At 44.0% G+C, this 18,055-nt stretch overlaps 1 protein-coding gene across 1 annotated transcript in view; it reads left to right on the top strand.

Moving 5' to 3' along the window:
- ADAP1 (ArfGAP with dual PH domains 1) overlaps window positions 1–18,055 on the top strand; it is a 113,636-nt gene that overhangs the window by 85,071 nt on the left and 10,510 nt on the right. The window contains exons 5-6 of the mRNA XM_075830297.1: window positions 10,499–10,611; window positions 16,080–16,226. Of these exons, the coding sequence (XP_075686412.1) occupies window positions 10,499–10,611; window positions 16,080–16,226 (260 nt within the window). The remainder of the gene's footprint in view (window positions 1–10,498; window positions 10,612–16,079; window positions 16,227–18,055) is intronic.

The following is an 18,055-nucleotide window of genomic DNA, read 5'->3' as shown; positions in this document are numbered from 1 at the left end:
TATCGCCGTATTACGGAGATATTCCAATAAGAGCAATGCTAGCACAGCATCCGATGGTGCAGGTCACAATCTCTTTTTCTTTTGTCTAAATCATAGAGAAAAAAAACTTTGTATGTCTCTGTTGAAATCATAGGCATATGGTAACTAAACTTTTAAAAACTTTTGACATGTCAGAAGTTTTGATGGGTGGGGGTCTGAGCACTGTGACCTCCACTGATCGCTAAAACGAAGCTGCAGAAGCGCTTGGGTGAGTGCTGTGCTACTTCGTTTTTGATTGGCATTCCTCGTAAAGCCAAGCGAGTGGTGTACGGGCCAAAAGACTTTCTATTAAGCCCATACACCGCTCCGAGAAAAAACAATCAAAAACGAAGCGGCACAGCGCTTACCCGAGAATTTCAGCCCCTTCATTTTAGTGATCGGTGGGCGTCTCGGACCCCACCAATCAAAACGTCTGATGTGTCACTACGACATGTGAAACGTTTTTTAAAAGTTTAGTCACCTTTTAGGGCCCTATATACCTTTAGTGTCGGACTGGGGTTCCTTGGTCCCACTAGAGGAAATTATTCTGAGGGGCCACCCACCATCTAGATAGAACTTGTGTACGTCCTTTTTGCCCTTGCTGGACATTATCATTAAAAATTGACCCTAGTGGCAAGTTATTGGCTCCAATGTCACCACCTAATGGACTATTTTACAAGACCTTTGGGGCCCATTATTGTGTTAGATCCTGAGCCCACCGGAGGACCTTCTGGTACTCTGGTGAACCAATCTGACCCTGGAGTCATGGGACCCCGATTCTCCACTACGGGTCCACTATGAATACGCCATAAAAGTTAATGGACTGTATACTATATGCGTGGAACAGGTGGAAAGAAGAACTTTTCAGGCGTTTTTCACAAATTTCAGAGATTCTTTTAAGCTATTCATTTATTAAAAATGTCCTTAGCGATGAGTATCGAAGCCGAACCTGCTTCTTCTTCAGGTAACATAGCACTGATAGTAACATAACCCTTTAAGCACAGTTCTCAATTGCAAAAGTGATTGACACATTTGCCAATGCCAACCTACAATATTGCCCCTTTTATAGAAAGCATATTATCCTGAATGGGTGTGATAGGTTTCACATCTGACCGGAGCGGATGTTCTCTTCTAGGCGCAGGACGTGATAATCATCCGCTCCAGCATTTGACAAAGTGATTTATGAGTCAGGCCGGCTTTGTCTGTAAATAAACACAACAGGGATAGCCGCTGCTCAGCGTGGAAAGCTAAGCATTAGACATCCATTAGAGGGAGTAGCGTAGCATACAAGTGTCTATACATAATTATCACATCATGATAGGCTGTGTTACCATAAATCACAGCTTTGTAATTCTCTGTTCACACTACAGTAACATTGTGAGATATCTAAAGACTCCGAATTATCGGACGGTCTTAGAAAACTTGCTTGTGAGAGTAGTGAATAATTTTATATATATTACAGTTCAGTGCTGGGATTATCAGACATTCTGGATTATTTGATGCTGGATTGAAGGATTTTGCATCATGCTATTTTAGTCGTACGGAAAAACATAACTGATTCATCTGATTTATTATTTACGCCTTTCCTCCTCCTTCAAAGGGTCATCTCCTCACAGACAATCCGAGAGACAATCGCTGCAGGTCCGGCTGCTGAGACCCCAAGCAAACAGATAATTTTGTCGGAGAAATTTGCAGTCGGCAAATGTCGTTCGATGTGGCTCTCTGCTCTGGCTCATAGAGGGTGGTCCTATGAGGGGGACCCCCTACTGTGATATTCATAATCCTCAATAGGGTATGAAAAGGTATTGTCGACTTGAGACAACCCCTTTATATAGTATTAAACGTATCAGACTCTATCTGCCCTTTGTTTTTTTTTTACTTTGTCTTCTATAAAGGATAGTTGGCATTATTAATGCATCCGTTATGCCACTCTAAAATGGCATACAGGGCCATAGAATATCTATGTATTTGGTCACTGTATGTTGGTATTATTTGAGCACTGTATGGTGGTTTTATTTGGGCATTGTTTGGCACTTTTTCTTACCGCCATCAAATCTTAGCCTGCCCCTGCTTAGTTCTAGTCCTAACTTTACACCATACCAAATAGATCACAGATGAGTTAGATTTTTTTTTTTTATTGCTCGGGTATATACATGGTTAAGTAGATAAAGACAGACGCTTCTCTAATGTAATGTGTCTGTGAGGTTGTTACAATAGAACAAGATCTGTCGGCGTCTGATGTGTTCAGATAGTTAAGCAGCAGCGGCGATTCTTGTCATGGAAAGGAATTGATCATTTGATTAATATCCTGTCTAGGAGTATTGATCGGTGAGGTCATCCATTATGAATTATTCATCCTTTATTCCCCTGCTACTGTAAGTCACTTGTGGAAAGTACAGAGGCTGAATCACTCTTTTAAAACCTCTTTTAATCATGCGGAGCCAACCTAAAGGGCAAGCCAAATGAAACGCAAGTTGCTATAAATAAAAAAGGTTTTTTTACCCCTTTAATTTATGGGTCTACAGATTCCTAGTTCATAAATAATGACCTCCTCTTGGACTAATAATAATCAGATTATTGAACCATTCTATTGGTCTCCAGTGAGGGTCGGGTAGAATGACTCTTGTTACGTGCTCCTCTGAAGTGAATGTAAATTGTGTGGTCTTCGAGCAAACTCTAGGGTCCGCAATCTTTTTTACTAAGACCAAAAATATACTATAGAGAAAGCCCATGCAGTTGCTATGGGGCAAATAGAAAAGGGGGACGCAATTCTTAATCGGTGGCGGGAGCCTAAACAAGAATTGGCCACAGGGTCATGCTGCCCTTCTCTCCTGCAAAGGTTGGGATGGAGGCGGAGGGAGGGCAACAAAAAAAAGCACTAGATACTTTACAGGATAGATGTGGTTGTGCAGTGTTGTGATTCAGCACCAGGTGGGGGAATCAGCCAGATGGTCATTCTACCCTTCCAAAATGGGTGGGGGACATTGTTGCCAATTTTGCATTGGGACCTAGGAGCTTCAAGTTACACCTCTGGGTGGGGGGCAAATAAGCACCAGACCTTACATGTCCGGAATAGTGAGTTTGTGGTGGTCTGAACCAATGCCAGAAGATGTTCTAATGTTTGCCTGTGTCTCTGGGTCTTTCCATGTACCCCAATGATATTAAAGGCTTTACATTTTTTACTTGCGTTTGTGCCAAGGGCGTAACTAGGAAAGACTGGGCCCCATAGCAAACTTTTGACTGGGGCCCCCCCTCCCCTGGGTGTCACACAACCCCCCTCCCCTTGTAGATAGTGCCTTTTTTACAGCCCCCCCTGTAGATCACGCCATACAGCCTCCTCTGTAGATAGCGCCATACAGCCCCCCCCTGTAGATAACGCCATACAGCCCCCTCTGTAGATATCTACAAAGGGGGCTGTATGGCGTTATCTACAGGGGGGGGGGGCTGTATGGCGCCATCTACAGAGGGGGCTGTATGGCGTTATCTACAGAGGGGGCTGTATGGCGTTATCTACAGAGGGGGCTGTATGGCGTTATCTACAGGGGGGCTGAATGGCGCTATCCACAGGGGGACTGTATGGCGCTATCCACAGGGGGGCTGAATGGCGTTATCTACAGGGGGGCTGTATGGCGTTATCTACAGAGGGGGCTGTATGGCGCTATCTACAGAGGGGGCTGTATGGCGCTATCTACAGGGGGGCTGTATGGCGTTCCCTACAGGGTGGGCTGTATGGCGTTCCCTACAGGGGGGGGCTGTATGGCGTTATCTACAGGGGGTCTGTATGGCGTTCCCTACAGGGGGGGTCTGTAGGGAACGCCATACAGCCCCCCCCTGTAGGGAACGCCATACAGCCCCCCCCTGTAGGGAACGCCATACAGCCCCCCCCCTGTAGGGAACGCCATGCAGCCCCCCCTGTAGGGAACGCCATACAGCCCCCCTGTAGGGAACGCCATACAGCCCCCCCTGTAGGGAACGCCATACAGCCCCCCCTGTAGGGAACGCCATACAGCCCCCCCCTGTAGGGAACGCCATACAGCCCCCCCTGTAGGGAACGCCATACAGCCCCCCCTGTAGGGAACGCCATACAGCCCCCCCTGTAGGGAACGCCATACAGCCCCCCCTGTAGGGAACGCCATACAGCCCCCCCTGTAGGGAACGCCATACAGCCCCCCTGTAGGGAACGCCATACAGCCCCCCCTGTAGGGAACGCCATACAGCCCCCCTGTAGGGAACGCCATACAGCCCCCCCTGTAGGGAACGCCATACAGCCCCCCTGTAGGGAACGCCATACAGCCCCCCTGTAGGGAACGCCATACAGCCCCCCCTGTAGGGAACGCCATACAGCCCCCCCTGTAGGGAACGCCATACAGCCCCCCCTGTAGGGAACGCCATACAGCCCCCCCTGTAGGGAACGCCATACAGCCCCCCCCCCCTGTAGGGAACGCCATACAGCCTCCCCCTGTAGGGAACGCCATACAGCCCCCCTGTAGGGAACGCCATACAGCCCCCCCTTGTAGGGAATGCTATACAGCCCCCCCTGTAGGGAACGCCATACAGCCCCCCTGTAAGGAACGCCATACAGCGTCCCCAACCCCCCAAAAAAATGCGACCTACAGTGTGAAAAGTCAAAAGACATGTATCCCCTATCCACAGGATAGGGGATACATGTGTGATCGCTGGCAGCGATAGGGAGAACGGGGGACCAAAAGTCCCCTGAAGTTCTCCATGACTAACCTCTGACTTCCGGCGTCTGTGCAGCTCAATAAAGCGACCGGCGCTCCATTCATTTCTACGGAGCTGCCGACACAGACCCCGGAAGTCAGAGGTTTCTCATGGAGAACTTCAGGGGACTTTCAGTCCCCCGTTCTCCCTATCAATGCCAGCGATCACACATGTATCCCCTATCCTGTGGATATCCTGTGGAGAAGAGATACATGTCTTTTGTTTAATGGCAGAGCGGGGAGATACCTAGTGTTCAGTGGCATCCCGCTGTAGCAGCCATAGCGGCTGCTAGCGGAGCCTCCGGCCATGGTGGGGGCCCGTGCCGGCGAGCGACACGGGCCCCCTCATGCCGCGGGCCCCGTAGCAGCCGCTACGGCTGCTATAGCGGTAGTTACGCCACTGGTTTGTGCCAAGATACAGGACTGGATGCTTACTGCTGTGGGGTGTAGGCAGACAATGATGGACACCAAGTGCTCTGACCAATTTAGTCGTTTCATATTTAAAGGGTTTTAACATTAAACTGAGGCAAATCAATATTAGGATATATTAGACTGTAAAGCATTTACCAAAAACATTCTGTTTTTGTGCACTGTAAATAGCTTGATAGATAAATATAACCTGGCTTTCCTTTCTGTTGGGACTTCCTGCTGGTTGGTAGAAAGTGGCTGCTCATTCACTGTGAAATGTAAAATAAGAATAAAAATGTGTAAATTTTGCAAGGTTTTCCAAAATGTTATGGTCGTCCAAAAGTCCCCGCTGACTCTCCAACAAGCATGACGGAATATGCATGTTATTTAATAGAGCAGTGGAATGATCGGCTACCAGATGTCCCTGCCACCAAATATCAAATTATCTGACAGGCTCACATTTAACTGGTCGGATCCCTATAGGGATCTTTATTGACAGATCCACCGATTGCATTTTATATATGTGGTGCCTGCCTGACGCTCGCCCGACATCTGCTGTCAAGGAAATCAAGGATCAGACACGCAGCCTAATCCTTTGTTCCTCCAGAGGATAAGTGGTACCAAAGGTGCCTGACAACGGCCCATCCCTAGTGAAATACTCATGCTCGACTGTCAATCCAATCACGCATGCTTACAAAGTTGTCTTATGGCTTTTCTGTATGACTCAAATCAGAAAGACAATGGTCCAAAGCAAGAATGAGCTATTTAATTAAACCTTAATTTACATTACAGCAATTATTTATCACGTTTGGGTAAATTCCTTCGAGCTGGTGTTGTGGTGGCAGATGTGTTTATCTATAAAGGGAGAGGGCTGGTTATAAAATTAATAGTCCTGGTAATGATGGCGCTTGGTTGTTACATCATACTGCGAGTAAATTTCTCAGTTCATAAGAGGTAATTGATGCATTTGAAATGACAAGACTCCGCTACTATATAAAGACCGATACAATGCTAGAAATTGTAATGACCCCTTATGTCGTGGGTTTGCATTATTCATTATTGCATTTAGGTATATTGTTTGCATTTCACATATCTAACCATATATCCTGCTCTGTGCTGATGAGGGCCAACAGCCCGAAACAGATTTGTCCACAGTCCGGTGTCTCTGGTTAAGTAGTACTCCGGTTGGGCCTCATGCATACAAATATTTTACGGATCTGTGTACAAATCCATTACACGATGTATTACAGAAGTATTCTCCACTTGTGCTAAGTCAGCACACAGAGCGCCTACAGTACTGTAATATGTGTTAAAATTCATCCTTGACATAGACATAGAGACCTATAGGTATCACCACAGGGAGAATATTCTTCCTTTTGGAAATATTTGTATGTAACTTAAAAGCCCTATAAAATATTAGGTACATTCAGCCTTGTCAATAACAAATTTGCCTATTAATGTTCTGATTTGGCCCCTGCTCCTAAATCACTGCATCGTCAAATCTTCCATTCCAGACTAGGTGGCCATATTGGTCGTAACCCAACATTTCATTCTCCACCATTGAATTTTTGAAGGTGCGGAGGAAAATTTTAAACATGTGCCTTCTATGTGCTGCTTAATGCCTTATTGTCTGGTTCAGAAAAGTAATTTTTAAATATCCTATTATGGAATTGTGAGTACATAGAAGGGGTCGCTTATTCAGGACCCTCCTTTATTAGAGTCGACAGTTGCTACCAAGATCGTCTCTCTCTCTGGAGGACCTGACACATCAATGCATTAAATGGACAGCCCATTGATTTCAATGGGAACTGTGTAATACTTAAAGGGAGTCTGTCACCAGAAATGTACCTATCAAACTAGCAACAGGGTAACAGAGTAGGCTCATCTGAATGTAATGTTTATTACCTTTTTCACATGGGTGCCTCCTTTGCAGAGAAAATCATTTTATTCAGTATATTCAAATGAGCATTTTGGAGCAACGAGGGCGTCACCGTTGCTCCAAAATGCTATGTCTTCTTTCCCCAGTCCAACCCTCCCTCTCTTCTTTCATTGATTGACAGCGGCCAGGCAGTGTAATAGGCGAGTTCATGCCTGACCCCATAGTCTCCTAAACGCACGCCCGCCCCTGCTACATAATCGGCGCATGTACAGTACACGCTTGACGTTTCATCAGTCTAATCGGCTGTACTGCGCATGCGCTCTTGTTAGGCGGGAGTAGTTCCGGCTAGCCACAAATTTTCCCTACAGTGGCCACTACAGGAGAAATGTAGTATTACATGGTTACCTATTCAAATGAATGGGCAACCATATAATGCATGGCTGAGTCCAATCCACTCTTTCTTAGTGCCTCTCCACTCGTAGAGGGGGCTTCCGATCAGGGTAGCCCCCTGTAAGACATCATATGCTTTAACGGGGCATCTAAACGAGGATTGTCTTCTTTGCTTTGCAGCGCTATCTACCAATTTTAGATTGGATATCTGATTGATGTGGTACAGAGAAAATACTTGGCATTCTAGAGTACACATGTCGGCCCTGTGTCTTCTAGTTGTACCATCCCACCTTCCACTTAATTCTCCATTCATCTGAAGTTTATTATGTTAGTGCAGTTGCTCTCTGCTCCCTCGCTTCTCATTACACTGCTCCACTGCACACATATACTCCTGTTGTTCGTCCTACCCATCAGAGATTTTTTTAAGCTCTTCAATGTTAGAACTTCCTCATTCAATTTGCATTGCAGTATAAATCATGTACTTCATGCTTTAATTAACATTAATTAATATTAATAGAGCTCCCTTCACCCTCTGTGTCATGGTGAGCGATTTTAATGTCATGATTTCCACTGTTTAGTCTTCGGCCTCTTATTGGAATGATGGCATTTTCGGCAGGTAGCAGAATAGTTGTCAATCGGAAATCAGAAAGGCTTATAATAAGGCAGCGATAAGAGCGCAATTGTACCGCAGCCAGGAGCAACCAATTAAATGTAAGTCTTATCTAAACCAATCAAATTAAAATAATGGGGGACTGCAGTGGATTTACATAGTGTATTGGCATTTAAATTCAGTGCTGGTCTTCGCAATTATGTCACATGATCTCTTCTACTTCTCATTTTATGATATTCTAGTCCTTGCTGTTCTGGGATGTAAACTGCCGGTCTATCAGAATCTCTGATCTATTGGATGCTGTATTATAGGAATTTGACTGTACTGTGTATCATTTATCAGACTGAACTATTCCAATTTGCAGAATTTTCATATAAAATGCTGTTTAGCTGCTGCTAGGGCTCATAGAGAAAGCCTGTGAGTCCTGCTTGCCCCGCCCACATACAGTGATTGACAGGTTTTTTTGTATGAATAGGTATGCCTGCCAATCACTGTATGTGGGCGAGGTAAGCAGGACTCACAGGCTTTCTCTATGAGCTCTAGTAGCAGCTAAACAGCATTTTACAGGAAAATACTGAATCAAATTACAAAAAACTATATATCCCCAAACTCAGCATCTCCCCCTCTATACTATACTGCCCTCAGATAGGGTATGTGACTAAGCGTGGAGATCTGTCATTAGTAGGCACTCCTTTGAAGTTTGGCATCTGGGATGTATGTATATTAGTCTGTTTCATGCAACTTTCTAAATACTTTTTATGACAAATTATTTTTGAGATACAGTTGCTTTGTATCCTGTATACAGAGCAGCTGTATCCAGCGCTGAAACGTGTATCCATCATCTGTTATCTATCACATCTAAGTTCATAACATGTAAGTTTCTGGAGGAAAATGCCACTGACCTCATTCAGGTCTCAGCGCTAGATACAGCTGCTCTGTATACAGGATACAAAGCAGCTATATCTCAAAAAGTAAAAATAATTTTTAATAAAAAGTATTTAGAAAGTTGCACCAAACACACTGATATTAACAATTTTTTTAAAAAAATTCAAAGGTGTACATCGCCTTCAAGACTACTACCAGGCTAACATCCCTTCTACAAAGGTTTCTTATAAGTAATGACCCAGCTGAATGCTAGTAAACATTGCCGTCTTGGAAGCCATTAATTAACATTAAACCGGTGAGCCTACTTGAATGTTCCGCCATCTACGATATTGACTTATAGGCAGCCAGGTGAAGAAGACGCTCTGTATTCCAGACAGATAGAGAGAGATGGCACCAACTCCTCTGCTCTGTCGTCAACCTGCAGCTATAAATCTGCCTGAGAGAAGCTGCCAAGCTCCAGCAGATTTTCTACTGTGTTCAGTGCCAGCTCTCATGGGCAAGCTTGGAAGTCTGTATAACACCAAATTCTGTTACTGGTGTTCATCCAGATCATAGTAGATCCAGTATGCATACAGTCCATATGTAGCCTTTATCCTATTGAATAGATTGTAATAATAATTGCTATGTGCCATCTCAACGTGGAATAGGATCATTGTCTACCTAACTCCATGTCATTGCTTTTATAGATCCTTGATTGTCTGTAAATTACGGGGGGTCTTTTCTGGACTTTACAGACCAGCCAGTGCTGGACGGAAAAAAAACTAAAACGGCAAGTCCCTGAAAAGCAAAATTTACCTCTACTTGGGCCGTCGTCTTCTTCTTCCAACTTATTTAAACTTTAAGTAAATAGGTCTGAGCTGCAATACCAGTCACAGCCTATGGACAAGAGTGGCGCTGTTTCTGCAGCAAAGCAGCCATGTTTTTCTAATCTCATACAAATCCTAATATTTAATTACTCTGCCAATAATCAGTTGTATAACTTTTCTAGTCCGCTCCCTAAAATAGACAGAAATGCGAGACTGTTTTTATTTGGCTTTCATTACAAATCCTCTACTCCTAATTAGATTGGATACAAGCGATTATAATATAGCATCAAGAACAATTCCGTAATATAATGCTATTATCAGAAACTCTTCCATTACTTGTCGAAAAGCTATGATAATAACCTGCAGTACAGTAAGAGGTAGTCAGCATGCTGTTTTATGACAGCCTGTAGTCTGCTCATGAATTTACAGGCTAACTGCAGAATATGTGAATTGTCTGGTCTGTCTGCAGTTTATTAAAGGGACATTCCTGCAGTTAAAGAACAGGATTCTGTTTACAATAATGATATTTTACTATGTTCTATAGGTTTATTGCTCTTTAGGCAGTTTTCTAACACACTATAAAACTTTCTTCTAAAGTTACAGATTTTCTTTTTTCTTTTGTTTAATGCTAAAAGTGTGCGGATCAGTAATAAGCACTATACATAAATCATGCACTGACTTTGTCCTTTTGCCAGGACTCCTAGGAGTTGTGCATCGCATCCTACTTCAGGAATGATTGATCTCGAGATGGAAAAGCTGATGTTGTCTCTTTTTCTTGCAGGTTACCGAGAAGGATTGCTATGGAAGAGGGGACGTGACAATGGACAGTTTCTCAGCAGGAAGTTTGTACTTTCAGAAAGAGAAGGAGCACTGAAATATTTTAATAAAAATGATGTGAGTCGATCTTTACGCTTTATCCAGAAACACTTTATATGTAATTGAAAACTATTTTCTACCGATCATTCAAGGAGGAATAACTTAAACGGACATCAAGGGCCTGGGCTACATGGTGACTTTAGTTCATTTGTCTCCAAACAATATAATGCATGCTGGGAGTTGTAGTCTCATGCAGCTGGGACGCCACAGTTTGGAGACCACCGCTTTGAATTTAATCATTTGCGGCATCTGAACTTATTTATTGATCATGGCTATAGAGGTGCCGAGTGTGCAACCCAATACTCCTGTGACTAGACAACCATCAAAAAGTGCATCTGACGGTAGTACGCCATAATCTACAATTGTACGATGGTCCGGTATGTTTATAGCACTAATGGCGGGTTTGAAATCTTCCGGGACCTATGACGTGTGGCGAGTGCTAGTGTGGTCCACATGACTGCCCACTCTGTTATGTATTCAGAAAAGAAAACAGATAAAGCAGATTCCACCACCATAAACTCTTAAGACCCATGAGTAGGTATTGGAGAAACCAGTTCAGACACCCCCATGTTTGCTATGATAATCTAAGCATACCTGAGAAAATTATGTTTTATATAGTCATGCACCGTATGCTAATGAAATATTAAGTGTCTGATGGGCAGTCTGACATATTGTGGAAAGGACGTCGGATGATGTCGATCTAGAGCGGAGTTGAGAGGTTTGGGAGGGGTTGCTGCCGATTATGCAGGACACTTCACTGAAGAATGAACACCCATCAGACACTTAAAGCTTTATTACCATACGCCACGTGACCGAATAAAACATCATTTTCCCAGGATCCAAAATAGTAGTATAGGCAGCAGCATCCAATTCAATAGTCAAAAATTTACAAAAGAAAAACATCAACGTTTCAACCTGTAGTTGTCGTAATATGGGTCGAAACGTTGTTCTTTTTCCGTTTTGGGCACAATAACTTTTTGATTACTGAATTGGTTGATATTGTCTCTACTACTATTTTGAATATCGTATTGGGAGTGTAGGTCTTCCCATTCTTGGCACACCTGCAGCCTTGTATTGTGTGGGTCTGCTGCTGTCCTACCATATGGATTATTGGAGCAAACATGGGGATGCCTGAACTGCTCCCGGGGCACAGTTTTTGTGTGGATGTTACTATCAGAAGAGGTCTGTACTCTGCACTTATTGAGTCAGCAGAGTGTTGGTGACTTTTCTTCACTATGCACCTCAGCACTCGGTGACCCCGCTCTGTAACTTTACGTGGTGTGGCACTTTTTACTTTACAATAAAGTCACTCACAGGTGATAGTGGAATATCTAGGAGGCAAAAAATTTCAGGAACTGACTTGTTACAACGGTGGCGTCCTATTACAGGACCGCGCTGGAATTCAGTGATCTCTTTAGGGTATGTGCACACACACTAATTACGTCCGTAATTGACGGACGTATTTCGGCCGCAAGTCCCGGACCGAACACAGTGCAAGGAGCCGGGCTCCTAGCATCATACTTATGTACGACGCTAGAAGTCCCTGCCTTGCTGCAGGACAACTGTCCCGTAGTATACGGGACAGTTGTCCTGCAGCGAGGCAGGGACTTCTAGCATCGTACATAAGTATGATGCTAGGAGCCCGGCTCCTTGAACTGTGTTCGGTCCGTCAATTACGGACGTAATTAGTGTGTGTGCACATACCCTTACAACGACACATTCTTTTACAAGGCATCTGCATGGCGGTCCAAACAAAGTCTAGGGCACCAGCTGGGTCTATGGAGTGTACCTGCGGGTGGGTCTGGTCAATTTATTACAGTAAGGGTATGTTCACACGAGGTCATTACGTCCGTAATGGACGGAACGTATTTTTCGGAACGTATAACATGATTACAGTACGGGACAGTTGTCCGGCAGCGAGGCATGGACTCCTAGTGTCGTACATAAGTATGATGCTAGGAGCCAGGCTCCCTGCACTGTGTTCGGTCCGGGACTTGCGGCCGAAATACGTCCGTCAATTACGGACGTAATGACCTCGTGTGAACATACCCTAAGGCTATCATCTAGATAAATGAGATGCAAAGTGGTCAACACCCCAGAAGACATTGGTATGGGCAGATTTAAAGCCTATGCACACCTTTGAAAATGTTGGGTTTTTTTTTATAATAAAAATGTGTATTTAGTGTGATTGGTGAAACTTTGTAATAACATTTTATTAAAACATATTTTTACTTTTTGAGGTACAGCTGCTTTGTATCTTTTATACAGAGCAGCTGTATTGTGCGCTGAAACCTGTATCCGTCAAGTCAGCGGCACTGTACGGGTTCTGTGCAGAATACAAAGCAGCTGTATCTCAAAAAGTTAAAATAATTTTTAATAAAAAGTATTTAGAAAGTTGCACAAAACACACTGATAGACATTTTTATTAAAAAACAAATCAAACGATTCCAAAGGTGTACGTAGCCTTTAAAAGCGTCCAATAATCTGGAATATCTGGCAGTCTCTCAGCTCTGCTTCTACTGTAATCTGTGTTCTTATATGCAACATTGTTGTTAATTTAAGAAACAGCCATTATAAGAAATATCACAAATATGATATAATGTTACTAGATCGTATATCTGATGAGACGGTCTTCATTTCTTTTACATCCAAGTGGACGGCTCAGCTTGATGCCCGGGTTTATGTAGAAGTTTCCAGTGTACATAAACCTGTCTATTGTTCACAGGCAGTTGGCATCTTTGTATCTTCGGTATAGTGCCATAGCTGTGCTGTAACTTTCTGTATCCCACCTGCTCCGTTCTATTAAATACCAGGCTCTACTTGGGCCTCTACCCCTCCGATTTTAGCAGGATCTGTCATCAATCCTTGGTGATCTGCAGACCGTACCCTGACTTACCAGGATCAGGTAGATTGGGTTTCGACTGTCCAAGACAATTGTTTCCATTTCTTCCAGCGAAAAGTAATTCTAGAGGTGTCTGTCATTCACTTTTATTCGCTCTCACCCATAGCATGCCCATTTGGCCAACCAGGGCAAGCATGTTTATGGTGGAGTCGGGAGAGGCACCATGAGCGTGCGTGTGCCTCTGTATAAAATAGGAGACATATGGAGGCACAGTATGGTCCCATTGACTTCTACAGGAGCCATATGCAGCAACTGTGTCACCTTTATATGTCCTAATAGTGGGGACATAGAAGGCGAAACTGTGTACAGGACAGTCCCTTAGGCCGGGTACCCATGTACCATAAACGCTGCGGAAGTTTCGCAATGGAATTCCGTGCGCAAATTCCGCAGCGTTTACAGATGCAGCAAAGTGGATGAGATTTTGAAAATCTCATGCCCACGCTGCAGGAAAAAAATGCAGCAAAAACGTTCATTATTGACCTGCGTTGCACAATTTAAATCCGCAGCATGTCAATTTATGCTGTGTTTTCGTTGCTTTTATGTTGTGGGTTTTCCCCATTGAATTCAATGGGGATGCAAAACCCTCAACAGATAGCCAAGTGCTGCGATTCCGCCGCAAAAATCGCAACTCAAAAAAAGAAATAAAAACATTCATAATTACCCAGAACTCCCTGCTTCTTCCTCCAGTCCAGCTTCCTGGTATGACGTTTCATCCCATGTGACCGCTGCAGCCAATCACAGGCTGCAGTGGTCACATGGGCTGCAGCGTCATCCAGGGAGGTTGAACGACAAAGGAGGGACGCGCCACCGGGTCAACGGCCGGGGGAAGTATGAAAGGTTTTTTTCTGCGCTGCTTTCCGCAGCAGAAATTCCGGCCGACAAAACGCATCACAATGTAGTATGGTTTTTCGGACGAAATGTGTTGCGGGTTTCAGGTCGGATACGCTGCACAGTTTTTCCACAGCGTATCTGACCCGTGGGAACCCGGCCTTAATGTGCAATCTGTCACAAATAGCAAGCACTGTCTCTTACTCTATCCTTCCTGCCTATCAGAAGTGTCAAAAGCGCTCATGTGGGGGCACTCCACCACCCAATAGACTTGTTGGAATCATGTAAGTCCTCTTGCTGCTTTTAATTGAGAGGGTTCACTGATAGTTGGCACACACTATTTGCACATGGCGTGTGATAAGGGTATGTTCACACGCAGGGTTTTCAGACGTAATTCGGGCGTTTTACGCCTCAAATTATGCCTGAAAAAACAGCTCCATTGCGTCTACAAACATCTGCCCGCTGCTTTCAATGGGTTTTACGATGTTCTGTTCCCACGAGGTGTAATTTTACGCGTCGCTGTCAAAATACGGCGCGTAAAAAGTCGCCCGCGAAAAAGAAGTGCATGTCACTTCTTGGGACGTTTTTGGGGCCGTTTTTCATTGACTCCATTGAAAAACAGCTCCAATAATGGCCGTAAAATACGCCGCGAAAAACGCGAGTTGGTACAAAAAGGTCTGAAAATCAGGAGCTGTTTTCGCCTGAAAACAGCTCCGTATTTTTAGACCTTTTTGGTCACTGCGTGTGAACATACCCTAACTCTTCCCCGCACCCGCACCGTGTGTCTAGTTGCTCTATGAACATGTTCAGATGTGGCAGAAATTTTACTTCTGCGGACTTTGCTTCAAATTCGCGGCAATTACGCAACAAATCTGCAAATTCGGCATACGTGAGGGTTCATCCAGATGCAGCGGATTTCGCAGCAAACTTGCCGCAGTTTTTAGCCTTTGCAAAGTCTGAAATCTGCAGTGAAAATCTGCTGCTTCTCCGCAACAGACTGAGATTGTAAATTCTGCACCGCCAGCTATATTCTGCATTGTTGTTTTCTGCAACGTCTGCACTAAGTAGACTAAAAAAAAAAACTATAGAAACCATAGAAAGAAAATTCTGCTTCCTATTTAGGCCGCAGTCCTGTTCCGCTGCAAATCCACCACGTCTGAACGTGACCTATTAGGGCTAGTGAGAGATGTCCTTCTAAGATTTATTGCTGTAGAACTCAAGGTATTTTGTGTGTTATTCCTCATGCACTTCTGATGAACTTATAGACATGAACGTGACAGGTTGATGACGTCATCGGAATATATATAGAAGCAAAACTTCCCCTTCTGTCCTTCTGATACAATGACAATGACTATATTACTATTAATGGGCACAAAGCCATTGACGGGGCATCAGAGGACCTGTGTGTGATCAGCGGTGCCATGCAGCGCGGTGCACGGACGGGACACTCAGCACTTTTATATCTGACTGTATAGTTACTTATTAAATACCTTGTTTTTTTATTTTGCTCAGTCCCTGTATAGCCGGCGGCACAATGTAGTGACCTATACACGTATACACAAGACGTTGATCTCCCATAGTAACCGTGTCATACAAATCATTTAGATAACTTTCTTTTACGGAATTACTGGCAGCATATTACACGCCTCATCACACTCCGCTATTACAAGAGAATATCACTTCATCTTCACGGTTTTAAATGAGAATTTGATTAGTAAGTGACTGACTTTTATTTATCTAAAATGTATTTTTCCAGGCAAGAGAGCCCAAAGCAATTATAAAGATTGAGCATTTAAATGCCACTTTCCAGCCGACCAAAATAGGAAATCCGAATGGCCTGCAAATCACATACTTACGGGACAACAGCACTAGGAATATCTTTGTATACCATGAAGATGGCAAGGTAAGCGGTCCAGAGGGAGAAGAAGTGCGTTACGGTAAATGAGGGTAAATAGGGACAGCTGAAACGCAGAATAAAGACGCCTAGTATGGGAAGAAATGGTGGTAAACGTTGGATCTGCAGCTTTTAAATAAAGGCACTCTAGTTTATGGAATTGCACTATAAGCAATTTTCTTATACAATCAAAAATCTCCAATTGTACGGCAAGTTTTCAATTAAGGGCACGCACAAACGTGGCGGATTTTTACCGCAGATTTCACCCCCTCTACATTGAAAAACTGAATATCCGCTCTGATTTCCACGCGGAAAATGTTCCACAGCATGTGGATTCTATTTTTTCATTTTCCTCCCCATGGCAGGTACTGTAATCCGCTGTGGATTTTCTGTGCGTAAATCCATATGGATTATATCAGAAAATTGCTAAATTGACAAATTGAATCTTTAACATGGATCCAGGATGAAGCTGCTGGAATTATCTCATGAAGACGGCAATAAGCGGATGACAGTAGGTCTGGCTCCTGGAACCCCCAGCGACCAGCTGTCACCACCGGGGGGTGCTAAGGCTAGCCGCTTCAGACATAGCGGAAATTTTAGGCTGCAGGTTTTGCCAGAAATTTGCGTTAATTATGCCACAAATCTGCAATATTTGCATATTTGAAGGTTCGTTCAGACATGATGGATTGTGCAGCGGAGTCGCAAGCTGCGGAATGTAAGTTATGCACCGCAACTATTTTTCGCACGGTTGTTTTCTGCAACGTCTGCACTAAGTTTACTAAAAAGCTAAAGAATTCGGCAGCAAATCCACCGGGTCTGAACGTGCCCTCAATTTTTGATGCAGGGAAAAACTAGTATTGCAAACAAATGAAGGGCTGATTAGGTAGTACGTGGACGTGCCGGGTCCCCCCGAGAAGAAGCCACCCTTAGGCTATGTTCGCACGGCATATGTTCAGGCTGGAAAATACAAGGAGGGTTTTAGGACACCATGTGGCAGGAGAAAACAGCCTCTGAAATCCGGGCGTTTTTAATGCGTTTTGAATCGTATTTTGAGGGATATTTTTGAAGCGTTATTTTTGTGGCAAAAATCGGCTTGTAAAACTTTTCAAGAAATGCTATGTCACTACTTTTTTACAAAGCGTGTTTTAATCAGACCTTTTTTAAAGTTAGCCGCATAAAAATACGCCTTGTATGAACTACACAGCGCATTTCCCATAAAAATTAATCGGAAGCCTTGTTTTAAGCGTATTTTGGAGGGTAATACAAACGCTTTATGCTCCGAAATATGCCTGAAAATATGTTGTGGAAACATGACCTAAGGCTCTGTGCATATCACGTATTTGGCCTAACGTATACGCCGGTAAAATCTCCCAACGTAAACATTAATCGCGCACTGTCTACTACGCTATTCCATCCTCCAAAAAAAAAAGGTATAGTAACGTATCCCAGACCGACGCTCTTTTGGCCTCTTTCGGACTATCGGAGCCCCGTGGACGTGTTTAGCATGTAAGTCGGGAGCTTTCTCCACGTGGACTGCAAACGCAGGGCCAAAACGTAGCGTGCGTAGAGCTTTTCCTAGCAGCTCCCCTTTTTTCCTCATAGAGTGAGGTCTCGATTACAGGCGAACATATGGAAGAAGGTTTTCTTTATGGGACTACCCCTTTCTCTATATTGGAGGTTCCATTGAGCTCTGGCAGCCGACGCTTGTTCATTTGCCGATCTTTGCCCAAGAACAAAATGTGATTCTTTTTTTTTCTAGAAGAATTCTGAGATCTCTTAGGGTATGTGCACACACACTAATTACGTCCGTAATTGACGGACGTATTTCGGCCGCAAGT

Source organism: Rhinoderma darwinii, chromosome 6 (assembly GCF_050947455.1).
Source record: "Rhinoderma darwinii isolate aRhiDar2 chromosome 6, aRhiDar2.hap1, whole genome shotgun sequence".
Lineage (NCBI taxonomy): Eukaryota > Metazoa > Chordata > Amphibia > Anura > Rhinodermatidae > Rhinoderma > Rhinoderma darwinii.
Note: the sequence above shows the minus strand (reverse complement) of the source record. Positions and strands in the feature narration are given on the sequence as shown.